We start from the raw sequence: 20,700 nt of genomic DNA on the forward strand, positions 1-20,700 counted from the left end.
AAATTGCTACAATGGTGCACTTCATATATTACATGCATTCTGGTTTTGTGTAAGTCAAATCTGTGTAAGTAATAGTACACAGCTTTTGTCTGGCCATGAAAAGAACATACTTGGGGTGTTAGAAAACATAAAGAAATGAGAGTGAGAAAAATTGATTCTGAAGTTAATGTCCTGGATCTGACAGATGAACACTGCACCAAATGGTACCTGCTTTAGCGAGAAATTAATTCTGCTGTAGGTATTGTGTGTTTGGATTTACGGCGGTAGTTGAGAACTGGGAAGTGACTTCAGTCATGCTCCGGGTTCTCTGATCCTCAATGGAAACACAATATCATTTGTTCCATGGACTCCAGTGCTTGGCAGTAAAATAGAAGAATGTAAATAAACAGGACTATGTTAAAGCATCCCTCTCATTTTCTGAATACTACGACACAGGTCATAGCAGGACACAAAGTAACTGAAAGAGGTTGATTTCTGGTGTGCTGGATTACTGCTTGTGGCTCCAGAACTACTGAGCAGATTGCCATTTTAGATTTTTCCCTCTTCTTCCATCAAGAAAACAAAATCGCTGAAGGATCATGTAGTTGGTTAAGGAAGCAAAGTCAGCTATACTTCTGTTGTTGAGGAAGAAGCTATGGCTAATAAAGGAGCATGTTTCTAATCCTGCTTTTCAATTTTCATCATAGGAATTTGATGGAAAGTACGTGCCAATAATAAAGATGGGTAAAATTATAGGGAAGTGTTTTCAGCTTTTCTGAAATTACTTACCCATACCTTTTCCTCTAACTTTAATTTTCTTTACACAGGCATTTTTGAATGCATACAACAACACTTTAGAGAATGGGTTTTTGCAACAGCTATTCTGATTTTTCAACTCTTACACTTCTTGGTGACTTATAAACGTTTAGGTACAAGACTGTCCACATTTGTTTTTCACAGATCTCCCACTTCAAATTATTATATTCAGTAATGCTGTTTTGGGTTTTTTTAGAACTATTCCAATTCTTAATTTTATAACATCTGATGTTCTCCTATGCTGTGTGAGCTAAAATTCTCCCTGCCCCCTTTCCTCTTTGTGCTTGCTAGGTAATGAAGGACATTTGCCTTTGTAGTCTCTCTTATATAAATATTCTAAAATGTTTATTTTCGCTCCTACCCAGGATTATTGGTAGTTCCGAGGAAATTTAGAAACCTGCCAGTTGCTCGGATGAGTCATAACACTGTAGTCCTGTTCCTCTGCATTCATTGAAGATGCCTGGCGCGTTTGGCTAGTTCATGGCCGTTATAAATCTTGGGGCTTGCTGCATTCCAGTTTCTATAGTTCTTTTTCATCTTTCTAGTAATTCTTAGCAGTTTATTTAAACCTACACAACGTGACAAAGCTTTTCGCCCCCTGAAGTGGCTGCACTGAAATGACAAGTTAATTGATTCATTTTTACATGACTAAGGTTTGCAAGAGGCTTTGAGCCTTTCTTGATGTGAGGTGCTGTACTCAGTGTGCGTAAGCTGTTTTACAGTGAATATGTAACTTAAATAGCAGAGTGGTCAGCACTCTGACCAATACAAAGCTTCTCGCTGTGTAGAACAGTTGAATTTTGCTGCCACAAGAACAAAGATCCTGGGGCTTGCCAGTCCGTCTGTAGAAAAAGAAGAGAAAGAAGAAAAGGGTGAGCTGGAGCACAGATCCAAGCTTGCCAGTCCTGCCTTGAGAATGACAAGACAAGGATGGGCTACTGGGTCCAGCAGTCACTGCCGCGCACGCAGCCTGGCTTTTCCATCAGGGCCAAGCAAAACAGCAGATGTGGCTTTCCCCACGCAGACGTAGCAGGAAGGAAAGTCCTCGGCAGCCCCGGCAGCCTGCTGGCCTGCGCAAATGCCCGCTTGGTCTTCTTCCAGAGCTTACACTTGCTGCCGTCTTTGCAAACAACTCGGGGTCAAATTTTCGGACTTGCCCAGATTTTGCTGTCTCAGTTTTTGGAAACTCTTATTGAGGAATGTTTAAAGTTGTCTGTAAGTTCTTAAAAATTCAAAGTGTCAGGAATTCACCTCCTAGTGATGGAAGAGTTGGGTGCCCTAACATCTGAGAGCTTCAGTCATGGCTTGTTACTCCCTGCCCACGCTGCAGGGATACATCATGTTCTGAAGCTTTGCTTTGCAAGGAGTAGTACTTCTGTAATCAGCACATGATGATGAGATAATTTAAGCCTTGAGAGGTTATAAGATTTATGTTGGAAATGGTGAAAATATATTCTGAATATGAGTTTGTATTTGCAGACAGCAAGACTTTTTCAGGGCAATCAACTCTTTGATTTACAATTCAGGCATTGGGCAGCAACTGATAGCAGAACCTTTCAGCACTCGGCATCTGTCAAGAAAGTACCTCATGTTTTTGAATCGATTGTGTAATGAGATTTATTGTGACCTTATAGAAGTAGCACAGAGAAAAACCTCGAGTAAAGCCTTCTGCATCTTCAGAACCTGCTTTCCTTGTGTGTACCCACTGGAGCTGATGCCAGACTCTGGGAAGCTGGGGAGGTGGGTCCACAGCAAGCGAGTGAAACTGTGATTGTGCCTTGTCTTTCTGTCCCAGGGTTTTACTACACTGCTCAATAACTAAGGAGGCAAGCTGCATATGAAGAGCATGATTTCTGAGGTAGCACAAGGCTTTTGCCCTGGAGTCTTTAGCAAAGATATCTTTTTCCTCTGTATTTCTGACTGAGTCTGTTTTGACAGAAGAATAGCTGACTCTTTTTATATTTTCTCTGTGTTTACCAGCATGTGTTTTATATGCTTACATTGCAAAGCTATAAATCCCAGAATAAACAGATGACAAATTCTAGAGTGTATTTTAACTTAGGTCGGCTGGTTGCAGCAGTGTCTGCATCCACAGAGAGGAGCATTACCTTCCAATCCCTTGCCTGGGCCAAAGGCATCTGCTGAGAGGGGCAGCATCCTTCCTTCCCCACAGATAACTGCAGAGGTCTGAAAGCATGAGGTTGGATTGTATTGATTATGGCAATTGTCTGCTGTAGATCAGAAATGTTACAAGTATCTTGAGGGTACGGCAAGCAGTTTTCTTTTTGTCCCTTGTGTGCTTACCCAAAGGATGGATTTTTGTTCTTTCTCTCTACACAACCAAAGATTGTCTCCGAAGCGCTGCATCAAAGCACATCATTTAGAAAACTGGCTGGTCTTGTGTTGAAGACTGCAGGCTTGGGCAGCACTCCAACACCCTCTTGGCTGTTTCCAGTTTAGTTACCCTCAGTGCTAGGTAGCCAGCCATATTGTATTTCCAGATTGAATTTGTGACACATCACCTACCAGCTGTTTAGCAATTGTTATCTCCATGTTAACTTAACCATTTAAAGGAAGGAGAGAGTCAGCCTTTTGGCATTAATGGAGCTAAGCTGACTTTAAGCTGAGCATTGCACCAACTAAATTTTAGGGAAGAGTGGAAAACCAAAGGAAATGATGGCCCAGCTATTTCTGTTAATGGTTGCATGAGCCACCTGTACTTTTTCTAAATTAACTACTTCACTAAATTCCAATTTGATGACTTTAATGGTGACTGTTGGGGTAAGTATCCTTGAAGGGAAGCAATAAAGTACAGTAAGTAGTGACAGGAAAGTCACTCTTCACTTTTTCATGACAGCAGACAAAATCCAACAACCTCGTGCTCTCCTGGTATTTCTCTTGGTTTAACGTGAGATGGATAGGGGTATTTTTTAGTGCCACATTTTTGCTATCTGATCTAGAGTTCTGCAAAAGCTAAGGTTCTGTATGAATCTCTGATTGATTATTTAAGAACATTGAAATATGTCATGCATGAAAGTGTGCATTGTTTTTTTTTTCCTGTCAGTAGCCAAAATCTGATATGCCTAGGTCTTGCTCTGTTCTGTGGATATAAGTGAAAAGCTTTATCAACATAAGCTGATTTAAGCTAGTGGCAAGTGTGATACCAAAATTTCAACCAGAGTTCACAACAGGTACATACTGATACAATGTAATTGAAGTTGATGCTCTTGTACCTGTTTGTGCCACAATTAATTTGTTTTTATAATTCCCTTTCCATGAAGACTGGTCCCAACTGTTTATGAGTGGTATTTTGCCAGCCTCGGTCATTTGCATCCCATCAGAGACTTTTAGCAGTGCTCCAAAGTAAGGCGTTGTGGCTCTTCAAAGGCAGAGCAGGCAGTGCCAGCGGTGCCTGGGAACTGCAGTGCCAGTGCGGGTGACAGGGTGAAGACTCCTCCTACACCAACCTGGGAAGCCGATGGTGTATCTGTGTCCTCCTTGTTCCTCTGCCTCGTATGGGATGGGCAAAGATGTTGAAAAGGGAGAGTGTGTTACTGGGGGACACAATAACGTTGTTTTAGTGCGTCATTTAGGTTGGTTTTGGGCTGAGATGATAGTTTTTTCCTATTGCCTCTGTATTCTGCTAGTCTTGTGCAAGTGGTAGAAATTTTAATTTAAAGGTTTTGGCTGCAGATGAGGGCAGCAATACGAAATAAACTTAAGTTTTATCTTTTTCCCTTTAAAGATTGCCTATGAATGTCTGTAGGCATAAAAATGTCTTGTCTTTGATTGACGTCTACTGCTGGCAAGTGATTGTCCTTCCAAATGGCCTCCTCTTCTTGTATATGCACTTGTACTGGCTTCATTTGTGAAATAGCCATGTACCTGTCTCTTCTAACTCTTGTTTTTCAGTGCTTCTTAAAAATCATCCCTGAAGGACACTCCCTCTTTTCCTTTCCTTACTGATTTTGTTTTCCTCTATTTTGTTGCGTTCCCTGTATACCTTAGAGAACGGGATTATCCCATTCTTACATTTTTAGGTAGATGGGCTGAAAGGCTCGAACTTCCCGCAAGAAGTTCCCTTATTCCTGCTGTGCTTTAGGTACAAAACTAATGTTTGGAACTGCGAATCATGAAGAAATATTTTCTGTAATTTTTAAGCAGGATTTAGATAGCTCTATCAGATAGGCTCCAATACCTTCCTCTGTCTTAGCAAGGACTTAACCTCCACCTTCATTGTTTATTTTTGGAAAGAGACATCAGAGTGTGTGTGGAAAACCAGTGAAGTCACGTTTTCAGTCTCATTCAGTATCTTAAATAAGCTAATTGGTTATTGTTGTTTCAATTCTAAATTCTCTATTGTAATTTCTGTTGGTTTTGGAGATCATTTTGCTTCTCATGGTGTTTATTCTCCATTTTGAGAGCAAAGATACAAAGATAACAGGGCAAGATATTTTGTAGCTTGGTTTCTCCTGCTCAGTATTTTTTAACAGCATCCCTTAAAATAGAAATGCAAAACTATGTGTCCTACTTTCCCCTCACTAAAATAGATGCCTTTTGTTAATTTTAGATACAGCAGAGCAGGATATGTAATTAATGATATCAAAGAATCCATATGATATTCAACAGGGTCCTAACATCAAGGACAAAAGAAGTGTGACAACAGCTGTCCCTAATGATTTGGTTTGTAAAATGTTTTCTTTTATTTCAGGAAGTTGGATGCTTTCATCTATGATGCAGCGGTGCTGAATTACAAGGCTGGAAGAGATGAAGGCTGCAAACTTGTCACAATAGGGAGCGGATACATCTTTGCCACTACGGGCTATGGAATAGCACTTCAGAAAGGATCACCTTGGAAGAGACAAATTGATCTAGCCCTCCTTCAGTTTGTTGGAGATGGTAGGGACCAATCTTTTTTCCTTTCTTGTCTTTCTCTATGTATGCACAGTTAATTCAGTTTTAGCAGCTCTGAGCCTTTTACTACTGTTCTCTTACAGTCTTTAAAAAAACTGAACAAATGCGAAACAAATGAGTAAAATTATTTCTCGATGCTGAGACAGGAATTCTCTTCCACTCTGTTCTAACTCACCTCACTACCAAGGACGTTTGCTTCTATTTTCAGAAAGTGTTTTCACATACATCACAAAGTAATGCTGGCCTCAATATTAGAGAGCATTTCTAAATTTATTTATTTTCTTTTTTTATTTTTGCCTTTGAGCAGTTCCTGAGGAGTTTTTACTTGGTAGAAGAGTTATGTTTCAGCATGACTGTTTTGCTATTTAAAAGCGTTCCGTGCAGTTCTGAACTGGTGTGAGTGATCCCTAATCTAGGATGGATTAATTTAAACTTCTGGTAAAAGAATGTTTATGGAATTGAAGTAGGGTGACTGGTTTTATTGGATTTCAAACAGCTATTTTTTCATTCTAACACAAAAATAGAAGAATCGTAGGTCCTCTTGGCACTTCTGCCCTGCAGAAGAAGAAAACTTACTGCACATCTTTGATATATTTGTAGACAGTAAAAATGACTTGTTCTCCACATAGGGCTTGAATAACATTTTGATTGTAGAAATGTTTCTTTGCCACAGTGAAACTTCAAGCCTTTCACATGTGCGTGCAAATAAAAAAATGGTGGTCAAAAAAATTTCTGTGTTAGGACTGACTGAAATCCTCTATCAGATTGGAATATGGTGTGTGTTCCATAATAATTTTGATTTTTTTTCATAGATACATGTGTTCAGTTTGCATTTCTCTGTCAGTGAAAAAGAGGGCTTTATGAAAAATAAAAATGCACTTAAGGTCAGCAACGGCATGCCGTTGAGACTAAGAATGGTAAATTTCTGTGTAATAGGACAGTTTAAACAGCAAAGTGCAGGACCTTAGCATAGTGGCGTCCTGTTCCATAAAACCCAAGACATTCATTTTCATACTGGAGACAGTGAGTGTGTTAGCCTTCCAGCACAGGGATTTTATTCCTATTATAATACTAAACGACTGGAAGAGATGTAATCATGATGACTGATGTGTTTTGTCTGGTGTACATACACTAGTGTCATCATTATTGATCTGCTGGATTTAGAGAGGCTTATGGAAGAAACATTGCTTACTTCTGCTAAGGAAAGAATGTATGACCCATAATAGCTAGGTTCCAAGCCATTACCCATTCTTGTTTTAAACAGTTGCAATTAATTGGCTAAAATCTTTGCTTTATTTTTTCTCTTTGCGAATATTTTGTGAATAGAATATTTTTCTATTTGTGTAATACTATTAAGAAGTGTTAGGTGCTGTGATTCTGACCCATTTTTATTTGTCCCATACTAAAGAAGAAAATATTTCTGTAGCCTGAAGGTGTCTTCCTCAGTTGTGGGCTAACCCCTCTAGATGTTGTCAAAGCGTCGCTGAGGTTTTCATTCGTTTCACCTTGCATTTTCTTCATGCTTACTCTTTCATCATTTTTGATACTTGTCATCCAACAAAAATAAATGAAATAACAAGGAAAGAAAATAAATGAAATAAAAGAGAAAGTATTTGAAGGTATTCAAGAAAAAGCTCATCAAAGTACCGAAGGTACTGCATTTTTATGCATCGCTTTCTCTCTGAATATCAGGGAGAAAACAAAATGGATGGGAGGAAAGAGGGAAAAATCTTATCATGTATTTACACTTTGACCTGTGGATTTACATAGCATATGAATGCTTATCTCTTTAACCTGGTTTTAGTAGCTGAAAATAATATGAATGAATTGTCTACAAAACTCAGTATTAAAACTTACATATGAATAATTTATAGAATTTGCAGATGGCACCCAGGTGAATGAAACCTTGTCATGAAAGGTCTGCTCCCATGCTGATCTTGCTCAGATATTACTTCAGAAGAAAAGGAAAGTTTTGAATGCACAAACCATGGGGACTGTGAATGTGTTTATTACATTTTTCAGTGGTATTTTTCAGTACTTATAGAGGGTACTCTGAACAACCCATGAATGCTAAAATGTTCATTTTCTCTTGTAAAGAATCCCTAAATTTGTTCAGGAAATGGTGTGGGCACTATTAAAGAGAAGAGCGGCTGGACATACATGATGTGTAGGAATTATTGTAGGTATGTTTCCTTTAGTCCCAGAAATGTTAGCTATCTTGTCTCACTTCATTGTGTCACAGGTCTAGATGACAATTTTCAGAAAAAAAGCCCCCAACCAAACAAACGGGGGGAAAAAAGAAAAAGAAAAAAAAAACACAAACCACCCAAAACCCCCTAAGAATCATATTGAGGCTGAGATTTCTTCTGCTGATTTATAAAGTACATTACAGGTGAACTGGAACAAAACACCAAGAAATTAAATGTAAAGAGAATGCCTAGAACTCACAAAACTTGCCTGATCTTGTAACCGGTATCTAACTTCAGTAGTTCGATGAGTAATCTTTCTAGCTATGAACTCACATATCTCTCTCTTGATGAATTAGAAGGGATGAACCCAGAGTTCAGACCAACATCACTTTGCTGCATCACTGGAAATCTCTTTGAAGTTATCTAGACTAAAAGCAAGTATGGTTGGGGGGAAAGTTTCATCTCAAAATGATACTCCTGGGAAGGCCTCAGTGGAGTCTGAATGAGGTTGGTTAAATACATAGACAAAGAGAAATGAAGGCAGAAATACTTCTTTCACATGTATAGCCTGTGCAGAATTTATTATTCTCTAAGACTAAGCCTATAAAACAGCAAAGCGCCTGGTAGTATTGAATTATTATTCAGTACATGTAATAGAACATTCATCACAGTATGGAATAATTTCAATGAATGATTATAAATCTAATGAGTTTCATAACTGTAAGAAAAAAAATCCTAATGAGTTGAACAAACACAATTTCTTGATATGAATGTTATGGTAATAAGAGGAGAGAACCTTTTGGATGATACTAGATATTTGGATAAGACCAAGTAATTTGTTTAGAAGTATATCTGATTGCACCTACAAAAAGCCGTGATCTCGTCTCTCTTTTGCATTTACACAGTACTGAGATAGCCTTTTGAAATGTGTTCAGAGCTTTCAGTTTCCTCGGCATGTGTCTTTCTCCTGTGATTTTTCTCATTTGATTTTTTCCCTTGCTTCTTCTACATCTTTCTCCTATCCAAGCCAGTTCACCTACACATTGAAATGAAATTTTGCGCAATGGATAGAAACCTTTTCCCTCTTCCTCGCTGATGTAAAACATCCAGCTGAAGTATTAATGACTTGTTCACGCAGGAGCATCTTTTCATACTTTCCAAAGCACAAGGCTTTTTCTGCATTAAATTCAATGGCTTTGAACCCTCTTTTTTATCTTGTTGGCACTGGAAAAAAATTAAGGTAAACACAGAGGGATGTAGGTTTGCGTTAGGGATAACTTGAAGCTTAGACCGGGTGGTTTATGTGCCCCTACATGAGTAGTGTTCTGAGCCTGAGGATAGTTCCACTGGGTGGACAAATTATACTGACAACTAACAATTACACTGTGAAAGCGACTCTGAAGTCTCAGTGGAAGGAAGCAGGCGACAAGGTGCCAAATGTGTTACTCTAACAAAGAAGAAAAGGGACAGAGGGAAGGAGGATGGGAAGGAGTTGCTGAGGAATTTAAAAAATAGCTACTTAGTTGTCTCAAAAGTAGAAATATCCCCCAAATGTTTCGTCACTTGGTCTGTGCAGGTTCATCTACATAGCCCAGTTCATAGGAGTTGAGATGAATATGCATTTGTTAGTATAAGATTAATTGCTTTGGAACACTGAATCTTTTTAATATAAAGAGTTAGGAGTTGCTTTTTCTTGTATAAAGGATATGAGTGAAGTGTATTACTAATGAATTTCTGGCTTTGTACATCTTACTATCTGTACATCACACCTCATTATCTGCAAAAACTCCCAGTTGACATTTGGCATCCGCAGTTTTGTTTAAAATACTTGATCATCAGGGTAATTCTCTAAAGTGCAGTGGTGGTTGTGCTTTTTTTTTTTTGGCTTGCTGTGGTCACAAGACAAAACTTTCCTTTTTTTTTTCAACAGAGAAATAAATATACTTCTACTGAGACACAGAAGACTATTTCTCAGTCTTCTGTTGAGAAATAGAAGCACCCAGGAGTTCAAAAGCAACTAAAATGATACGGCTGCTAAGAAGCAGCACCATCATTTTGTTTGGATCTTCCGCCCACAGCCACAGGAATGTGTCAGAACAGAAATGTTGTGCACTGAAGAATCGCATGATATGTGCTTTGATTTCTTTTATAAACCTCTGTAAAGAGCAGCTGGGCAGGCTGACATACCCAGAATCCAGCATGTTACCCTAGCAGCTGTCAACTGCTTTTTTGTGCTAGCTTGCCGTTTGCTAAGTGCAGTAAAGGCTCAGGCACACAGCCTGCGTGATTTAGCAAGTCTATAACTGCTGGTCTGCAACATTTGGGAAGGCACCCGTGTTCCTCCACCCTTCAATAGTAGGAACTTTTGGCCAGCTGTCTGAAGGCCCAGGTATTGTTAATACTCCTCTGGCTCAGGCTGCATGGTGCCATTTAAAGCAGAGAGGTACTTTTCTAAAAATATCCTGCAAAGTAGTTTGAAAGACATTTCTTCTGAACCCTATAGCATCAGGTCTTTGGGATTTGGAGCAGAATCACTGGTGCCTAGCAGGCGAGGAGAATATCGTTCTCTCTCCCTCTCTCTCTCTTTTTTTTCCCATTTGTGAGCAAATGCGATTATTGAACTGCAAATGACAGAGCTGCTTTGGGATTAAGAGAGTAAGAGGGCTGCAGAGTGTGCATGGGATGGAGAGACAGACAGCAAGGAGCCTTGAGCTATAGGGGATGCAGCAGAAATAGAGGGATAAAAGATGCATGACAGCAGAAATGGGTGGAAACGAGGAACAGAAAAGTGGTGGGTAAAGAGAGCAAGTTTGGGGAGAGGCGGGAGAATATCAGCCAGCTGGCCAGGTTAGGCATTGACTCGTGTGAGGTATTTGTAACCTGTTGTGCTACCTGCAGGTTACAAGCTCAGTTCAAACGAAGGCCTGGGAAGAGATCTCCTGGAAAAGAGGGACAGATGGTATAGCTGTATTAAGCCCTTAACCCTTAAAGCTGCAACCTTTAAAGCAATTAGAGACACAGAGATGTAAAAAAGAAAACTGGTTTTGATTTGAGTTTCCACAGAGAGTCTGTTATCCCCTTCCTAATAACTTTCAGTTCTGGGTAATCTTTATGTGCTTTTAGGATGGCTTAGTACACTAAGAATTATTTTCCTGGGTGGGTAATTGCTTCCCACTCCTTAGGGGTAATAGGTAACTGTGGAAATGAGATTTGCCCCCTTACATCTGGACGAGTAAAGCTCTTCGCTATTTTCTTCATGTTTTAGCATAAGCCTTCCAAATTGCTGTCTAGATTATAAGGAAGTGTAGCAGCGTGACTCACACTGGCTGTTAGAGACCAAGAAGGAAATACGTATGTGATTATAAGGACATATTTTCAGTGCGTGCTGCTCAGGCAGAATACACCCACAGTCCCAGTGATTTTCTGTTTATATATTTAGTGTCCTCCTTAAGCAGTGGGTGGAACAAATGTGACTGGAGAGTGTGAGTGTATAAGTGGAGGGTGTTTGTGTAGCTGAACAAGAGTTAGAGGGATTGTAATATTGAAAGTCGTGCTTAGCAGTTCTGTTAATTCATCCTTAGCTAATGGGGGCATGCAGAGTGCAGTCATTAGCTCACAATAAGTTTATTGCTGTCAGTCATCTGTGTTCCTCTTGCTATTTTTACAGGGGGAAGTAACTCAGAAAATTAGAGTAAGAGAGATGGTTTTGGGGGATCCAGACTGAATTCAAAAAGTTGCTGTGCTTTTATATAATCTCTTCTATGAAACACGCTGTATGGATCATATAACTGGGTCGAATTGAAATGGATGAGCTTATTGAACCAAACGCACATCCACCCATTTGGCTTCTGACTCCTCTATTCAGGGTAAAGACCCTCTTACGTTAGGGTCTCCAAGTGCTGGGGTGCTGCCTCCCTCCTCCCTCACTTAGTGGGAGTTCTCACCAGCGTAACTGTGAAACAGTCTCTCCCTATATTTAAAAACTGCTGTTTGTCCAGTCTGAAATAGCAGATGATTCCGCTAGCGCAGCTGCAGTCTTTTGAAGATGATGCCCTGCATCTGACCAGTGTGAAAGTATATATTGAACCCTTTTATTCAAGGTCTATAATTGGTATATGTCAGTTTTCTTTACTTGCATGCTGGCTCCTCTGGCTGAACCTCAGGTTAGGGCTTTGCGCAAGAGTCACCACCCCTTATACCGTCAATACCAGCCTGTTTCTTTTTGCACCTTCTGCTCTGTCACGTGCTCTGTGATCTCCTGCTGGGGTGGCCTCCTCCTGCCCTGCACCTTACGCAAGTCTAGGGGATGCGGTGACTCTAGACGTCTGTTGTACTTAACCAGTACAACAACGATGACGTTGGGCTCCAGCTCGGCTTTCTCCACTTGGACAGAGCATCCTTTCGCTGCTTCCCCTGGGCATGCTACTGCAGAATATGCAGACTATGCTTAGATAGGGATGGCTGCAGTGTGTGAAGCAACACAATATAGGGGAGAATTAATTTTTCCAGACAACTCTCATTCATGCAAAGCAATGTTTTTTGCGGTCAGAGGAGGCTGACTGTCCGTGCAGTTGCCTGATGCGCCTGCTGCAGGACCTGGCATTGGTGCAGGCGTATCCAGCGCTGGGGGTTTCCACAGCTCAGGTGGTTGCAAGTGCCTGCGTGCCACGGATCTCACTGTGTAAACCCAATCTCTCACCCACACTCAGGAGAGCAGTAGCCCATTTTAGAAATGCCGCTGCCAGAGAAACCCCCATTAGATCATTTTTTCCTCAGTTTGTTTTAGGTTTACTGCTTCGCTTATTTCTGTCGGCACCTCAGTGCCAGCTTCTGGTTTGCGATAAGGTGAAGGTACTCTGAACCACCCTGAAATTGTCATCTGCGAACAGTACACGAAGTGTTAAAAATCTTTTTTTTTGATCCAGAAGGGACATATAAAATAGATTTCTTCTCCCTTTATGTGTGAGAATAATTAAATACATTAAAATTACGGTAAGAACTTGATGAAAATACCCCTCCAGAGTACCTAAGGAAGTCGTTGAGGCAGCCTGTGAACCATCAGTGATTATCTCCAGGAACCTATGGCTTTAACCCACATGGCTAAAGTAGAGCAGAAAAACACCTGTCTTTTAAAGAAGAAAAATAACAACTCAGTCAATTATAGACTTCAGTGCTTATAAAAATATTAAAACAAATTATTTAGCAAGTTAATGTGATCATTTGGAGGATAAGAGAATCAAAATTTAAACGTCGATTTTCCAGTTACAAATCTTGTAAAATTAATGTAATTACTCATCTAATAGGATAACTGTTCTTGCAGAGAATGTAGATAAGTGAAACACAAGTAAATAGTAAATTCTTCACAAGGACCATTTCTGTTTCCTTTTCCACTTAGTCAATGCTTTGACTGTAATCACTGTTTATATTTTGCTGCTTATTCTTCCCTCACATAACTTTTATTTAATGGCTTCTTGACAAGCATTTCTCATGTGTAGAGCTAATTCCAAAGTCATATCTCTGTCCATTATCATTTCTTCAATTTCCCTCCATCAAATACTCTGTCCAGACTTCTGCCGGTGTTGTCTCCCCCGAGGGCTGGCCGAATGCAGCACACCATTTAAAACCAAACGGTGTCGCAGACTTCTGACTGCTCGTTTGGGCTGTCACGAGTCTTAATCTGTCACTTTGCTTAATCTGGCTGTATTCCCAAGTCACACTGAAACCCAGCCCAGACTTGGCTTACTTCCCAAGAGTGAAGATGAAAGGAGGTAAATCATGGGCTTTGCTTGATTTTGGGGGTGTTTTTCTACCGGGATGAAGCTTGACCCACAGCTGTACTGGCTGGGACTGGGCCCTTTGGAGCCTGTCAGCAGCTGTTTTGGGAAGAGAAGGATGAAAGCCCGGCAGCTGTGGACATGGAGAAAGGGGGTGGAGGCCCTACCAGGCATGCAGCACTTCTGGTGCTTGTTACTTACCCACTATCGATGTACGCTCTTGGTTTTGCCATCAGGAGGATACAGGGTTAGATTCTTCATCTCTGTCCCTTTTCCCCACGTTTGTATCCTCAGGGAGAGGGGGCGAAGATGCTCACGTGCCTCTCAAGCTTCAGAGGACTTGCTTTCTTTCCTGGAATGGAACAGCAAGTTGATTTTTTTTATTTGCTGTTTAAATAAGCAGCAAAGAAGATTATCCTAGTCTGTTTGTTCTCTTTTTGGATGTAATTATAAAACTTTGTGCTTGTTTATTTCTGGGAAGTTTGTAACTAGGGACATACTTGGGTGATAATGAAAGATTTTATTGTTTTTACTAATCATGAGGAAGGCATCAGGCAAGTATTGAAAAACCGTTATTCCCCCCCACAAAAAAAAAAAAAATCTTACCCCAAACTGCTTTTCTGTAAGTACATGTGGAGAATGATGGATTATGTGGGTTTGGGGTTTCTCTTTTTTATAAAGAAAATGTAATTTTCAGTATGCGTGCATCTTCCTGATGCAGAGTCAAAAACCACTCAGAAAACAAAATAACAGCAGTGAAATGACCCATAAGTTAGACAGCTTAAACCATCAGTATCTCATGGCTGGCCCATCGCTTGGGAAGACACTGCCTCTTTCGGGAAGGTGGTTTGATGAGCAAAGCTGAAAACCAAGGGAGGATGCCAGACCCTTACAAGATGCTGGGCCTAGGAAATGAAGGGAATCTGGGGATACCAGTAACCCCAGTAAAAGAACCCCTGAGACCTGACACATCTCCAAGAGACAATGACAGAGACTGCAAAAGGACAGCACGTTTTTCAGCTCCAAGGGGATGGTGGCAGGGATAGATGACACCGCAGCCTGCAAAAACTGCTAAGGGCTATGATGAGGAAAAGCGTGCAATTCTACCCGTCGATCTGTATCTTTTCTGTGTCTGGATAATGATGTTTTTATTAAGAAGAAATGGTTCTGGGGACACAGCGGACAGTTTATCTCTCCTTCCCAGAATGATCAAGTGTGAAATACGGTAGAGGTGTTGCACTAAAATGTAGAAGGAAAGGCACTTCTGGGATATTCAGTCAGAATGGCCAAGTGGCAGGTTTCTGTGCAAATCGCAGTCAGAGCAGAGAGCACCATAGCCACAGGAACAAACCCAAGAGAAATACAAAGGGATCTGAGTACTGTTTGCACTGTAACCTAAAAACATTGTAAATAGTCTCGAATTACTACTGAGAGAGCTAGAGTTTTGCAATTTATTAGAGAAGACCATACTGTGTTTTGAGTGAATAGTGCAGAGGCTCAACACTGCTTGAAATATGGATCTTTAAAATACTTGCTTATACTGATTCTTACACTATAAATGAGGCAGAATTTTTATGATACAGCGCTATAGAAATTTTAAAAATATCTTAATGTAGGCATCATGCAGTTATTTGTGAATTTTGCAGGTTAAATATACTGTGAACATATTAAACAGAAAATAAACACTATTTTTTTTTTTTCAACTATATCGGAACCCTTCATTTTCTAATCTTGTGCTAGCAACATGATGTACTTTGTTGCTGAAATCTGCAACTATTCATTTAGTCATTAATCTACACATGGACAGAGGTAGAAAATGATTGTGGCATTATGTTCCTTTTAGTAAGTGCCTGAAGTGAAAACAAAAAGCCTTAAAATAAGTCTGATTAATATTTATAAGTAACTTGAGACCCCCCTATTAGACGCAGACTTGAACTCCATTAACACTTGGTTCATTGAGGCCTCCATTTATATATATTGAGGTTGCTGACTTAGATTTCCAAGGTCTGTCTTATGGAATATTTGGAGCTCTTACTTGCTAATTAGAATTACGCACACATGGAGACGACCAAGCTCTCCAGTGCCTGGTAATCACAAATTACTGGCCTTTCGATTGCCAAGACTAGTATATTGCCATAGGTGTCATCACCCTACACATTCACCTCACAAGTTAGACCACCCAAAAGGGTTTGAAAGACAACAACATTCCTCCAAAAGGACTTGATTCTTTTAAATATTTTTTTCTGAACCAAAGTTCAACTAGCCTCAAAGTTCAACATTTTGAATTCCAACTCCAGGCCAAGTTTGGAAGTGGTTGATTTTTATAAGGAATGAATTGACACCCCAGTTAAAAAATTCCTCATACCTGAGGATTTTGTAATAAAAATGTTATGCCTTCTGTGAATATCTTGGGTAAAATGTAATGGGCAGGAAGAGCAATAAATAGATAGGGCATTTTTGCCAGTTTTGTAGGGTCAGCTATGCTGAAGTGTTATTACAGTTAAATTAGTAACTGGTTTGTCTGTGTTTCTGTGTATACACACACGCGTATATAAATATATACTGTAAATGGTAACTGATAGATATATTTCGACTGTAATTATCAACCTAATCTGTCCATTCTCAGATAGTATAATTTCCTAAATATGACAATCCAATGATTCACAGTGCTTTGCGATCTATAAAATTGTGGATTACTTTTGGGTATTAATTAACAGTGATTTCTGTCATTGTCAGATATAATGGAAGGGATATTGCAAGAGCAGGATCTGTGAGACTCTGGGATGCTCTGTTCCTCGTAGCTTGCCAGGGCAGTGTCATTTGTCTCGCCTCAAAACAAGCTTGGTTGGTTTCTGTAGTGACGTTTTTGGAAAGGTTAGTGGATTATCAATAGTTACTTCAGATGTACATGCCAAAGGGAAAGAAACACAGAGGAAACAGCAATAAAAAAGAGGTTTAAATTCCTTCGTGAATTTTGTTGTGAATTGTAAAAGGGTACAGCAGTCAAATCAAATTGATGTTTGACAGTCTTGGGAGATGGGAATTTTCCTGTGGGAAGTAATGAGGGCTGATTGTCAGAGCTTTGGCTAGTAATGCACAAACCAGAAATATTGCTCTCTCTTTGGACTTGGGTTCTTTTCTCTTCTATAGCCTCTGTGAGTTTTAGTCCTAGACCTTGGGGAGGCCTTGAAAGAAAGATGAGGGGAACAGTCCGCTGAGGTTTAGCAGAACAAAAGAAATCCAAATGTTCTAATATAGGGAAATGCAATAATGAACCCCAGTTATCTACGTAGTGACAGCGTGCAATATCTATACTGTTACAATTAATAATGTATTCTCCCAATGTCCTGGATTAGAAGACTTTTAAAGATTCATTAGGATTGACTTTCTTCTTTGGGGATGCTCTTAGCTATTTTGAAGATTGAGCACTGTAATTTGGGAGAAGATACACTGCCTTTTTCAGATGTAGAGGTTCAATTCATGCTTCAAGCACAAAACTAAACTCAGAATTAACTAGGAACTGAATAATCTCTCTTACAAATTTGTGAAATGCCATTGCTAAAGTGCCTCAGTACTTGTCCTTTCTACTTCAGTTTTTCCTTCACATTCTATGAGAAACAATTTCTCCATCGCAGTCTTGTGTTCCACTTCCAACTCACACATCCAAATTATCTGTGGGCTGCAGCTTTCCTAGTGCCCTGGCACTCTGTCCTGCAAAATGCTCTTGCACAGAAGCTCATCGATCTTCTCGTCTAGCTTGAAAGTAGCTGAAATGTCAATATAGCTTCTAGCCATTCTTTTCTGATCTTTACTGCAATGATGTATGGATTATAATACTGAAAATGTATTCCCTCATCACTGGGTAAGGATTAGGGATCTGTAGCATGGGAATTCTTCCCCCAAATGGAAGTCATATCCTAAATTGGGAAACACAGCAAGCCAGCTCATACTGTACTTTCTGGCCCTCTGTATTGCCTGCTGTATTTTCTAGAAACAGTGATGTTTATGCCATTAAAAATAAGAATAGAATTACTGAGCTGACTGTATCCCCAAGAGAGTAAAAAGGCATGTATGCACATGCAATGCTTCAGTAAGAAAAACACTAAACGTTTGAAAAGTAATATATCATGCAATATAAAAAACAATCTTGGCAGGAAAAATTACAGTTTCTGGCACACCTCTGTCCATGTTGGCAGTAGCAACCGCTGAGTGATAGTGTCCTTCATCTACGGCCAAATCTCATGGGTGAAATACAGAATCTAAGTCTAAGGATATGCAACAGAGGGAGAGAGCAGATCTGCTTCCTTAGCTTTAAGTAAATGAAGTGTTTTAATGGCAGTAAGGATGTGGCATACCCAGAACCAGAAACCAGGAATGGAAACCAGGAATGCTCTGGTTCAGGCACGTGATGGTACTATGTATTTTTCTGCTGCTGCCCAGGAGGCCGGCAGTGGCAGCAGCAAAAGGCCAGAGGAGACGGTAAGAAGAAAGGCCGGGTGATCCAGAGGGCCGGGAGGGAGCAGCGGGAGGTGTCCAGGGCACCAGGAGAGAGGAGGCTGGGAGTACGTGCCGTGGGAAGGGTCTGCAGTAACTGCATCACCCAGGTCTCGGGGGGAAAACGGAAACTGGAAAGAGACAGAAAGCCAGGAGAACTGTATTTGAAAGATACTGCTAGTTACAATAAAAATTTAAAAAAAGAAACTTAAACAGGAAAAGGGGCATACTGCGTTCCTACAAGTATCCAGGCATTAAGTGACAGTTATTTTCTATAGAAAAGCAGGTGGTGTATGAAACACAGTAGACTTTGTTAATACCGTGTCATACACAACTGTTTTTCCTCACTTGCTGCACGTGCTGTATGGGTAAAGCTAGTCAAGCTTTCCATTTCCAACATAACATTACTGTAACCTTCAGACATAAAGCTTTGGGTGATTTTACATCCAGTGTTGGTAACTGTCATTGCTTTGCCATAAATAAAAGTATTATGGGGAAGAAAACCAGAAAGTTTTGATAAATAATGTCTTCTCTTTCTAAAGCGCTTGTAGATCAGAAGGTGGTTTAAAACTGCATCTGTGAATCAGTTCACCTATTACTGAAGCGCAGCCAGCTATCAGGGGAAAGGTGACTAATGACTACTGCAGTGATGGCCCGGGCCAGCGTCTGGGGGCAGCCAGCTGCTGGACCTGGTTGCTACTGCTCATGCTGAATTTTTAAACTTGCCATTTAATCTTTGTTGTTTGGATGGTCTGTCTTTTAACATTCAAAACCATCTTTTTGGGCTGGGAGGCTGGAGTAAAGATATAGAAGGGATATGTGGATGCAAAGGATATGTAGACACCTGGATTGTAAGGTTATCTGGTTAGTGGCTGTTCAAAATAAAAAATAAAACAAGAGACAAGAACATGAATAAATCAAATCCCCACATACCCAAGCCCTAGGGAACAAGAGATACCAGAGACAACAGCAGAGACCAGACGTGTCAGGAGAGGTTCAGACAGAACGTTGCAACTTATAGGAGAAGGGGAAATAAGGTTGTCATGGGTCTCACAGGAAAGAACAAACTTCTATGGCATGTTTTAAAGGGATTGTGAGAACATGTGACATTTATTTTGCAATGTTTAAGGAAAGGGCCAAAGGGAGGGGTCAGAGTGGATCAGGGAGGAACAAGTGTAGGAAAACGGAGAAGAGGGGGCATAAAAGGGTCTGGTTGTGTGTCAGGATGCTCGTCTGACTGAGCCCTGTGTCTGATCGCTACAGCCTGTCCCATCACTTTACTAAACTCAGTTCGTAGCTGGTTTTGATGTGATCTTGCTTTCTGTTCGGTGTTTATGAGTGTGGGGGCAGATGTGATTTGTTAGGGGACTTCTCACTTCAGCACAGGAAGGACATGGACCTGTTGGAGAGGGTCCAGAGGAGGCCACAAAAATGATCAGAGGGATGGAACAGCTCTGCTATGAGGACAGGCTGAGAGAGCTGGGGTTGTTCAGCCTGGAGAAGAGAAGGCTGCAGGGAGACCTTATTGCGGCTTTTCAGTACTTAAAGGGGGCCTACAAGAAAGATGGGGATAGTCTTTTTAGCGGAGCCTGCTGCAACAGGACAAGGGGTAATGGTTTTAAACTGAAAGAGGGTAGATTTAGACAAAACACAAGGAAAAATTTTTCACACTGAGGGTGGTGAAACACTGGAAGGGGTTGCCCAGAGAGGTGGTAGCTGCCCCATCCTTGGAAACATTCAAGAACAGGCTGGATGGGGCTCTGAGCAACCTGATCTGGTTGAAGTTGTCCCTGCCCATGGCAGGGGGATGGACTGGATGGCCTGGAAAGGTCCCTTCCATCCCAAAGCATTCTGTGGTTCTATGATCCTATGATTCTGGAAAGACCCGAGGTCCAAGCCGGTGCCTGGGCAAGGGGCATTTAGGGTCTGGGCACAGATCTTGCACAGACTTAGCCCATGCCAGTGTTTGAGGGGTCTGTAATTACTGGTGTGTTTGTGAATCACACGAGAGATGGTGTGTGCATGTTTCACTGGCAAACTTCAGTCCTCACCAGCTGAAGGAGAAGTCCATCTTTATTTGTGTTTGTGCGTGCCCTCTGGGTGCTGCTAAGGACACTGCTGCCTGTGAGGGGCTGTGCGTGCATCGGCACCTTTGGAGCGCACACGTGGCCGGACCTGCAGACGGGAGCAGGACTGGTGGCACCTATTGGGCTGGGATGGGAGGAGCCTCCTGGGTCGGGATGTGCACCCGAGGCAGCTCTCCTGGATGGGGCGGAGGAATGCCCTGGGATGGGAACCCTCCAGTTCCACTCTCTGTAACAGGTGATACTAGGCATAGCAAGCAGAAGAAAGTTTTACCCAAATCACAGATCCTCCTTTCTAGAGCAGCCATCTTCCCACATAATTTCTGAAATCTGAGGACATATGAAACTAGGGTGCTGTGAGTTGAAATCTGCTGTATTTGCAGATCCTTCGTAGGTAAGACTAAAGTGCCCCACAAATGAAGCATTAAATGGTGCTGTATTTTTAAACTT

At 40.9% G+C, this 20,700-nt stretch overlaps 1 protein-coding gene across 3 annotated transcripts in view; it reads left to right on the forward strand.

Moving 5' to 3' along the window:
• Nucleotides 1–20,700, forward strand: part of GRIN2A (glutamate ionotropic receptor NMDA type subunit 2A) — a 195,232-nt gene that overhangs the window by 165,043 nt on the left and 9,489 nt on the right. For all 3 annotated transcript variants that reach the window (XM_087732432.1, XM_087732433.1, XM_087732434.1), the window contains exon 12: nucleotides 5,507–5,694. In XM_087732432.1, coding sequence (XP_087588558.1) covers nucleotides 5,507–5,694 — 188 coding nt within the window. The remainder of the gene's footprint in view (nucleotides 1–5,506; nucleotides 5,695–20,700) is intronic.

The sequence above is a fragment of the Nipponia nippon genome, unplaced genomic scaffold (genome assembly GCF_047370975.1).
Source record: "Nipponia nippon isolate SJK-2023a ecotype South Korea unplaced genomic scaffold, ASM4737097v1 scaffold_5, whole genome shotgun sequence".
Lineage (NCBI taxonomy): Eukaryota > Metazoa > Chordata > Aves > Pelecaniformes > Threskiornithidae > Nipponia > Nipponia nippon.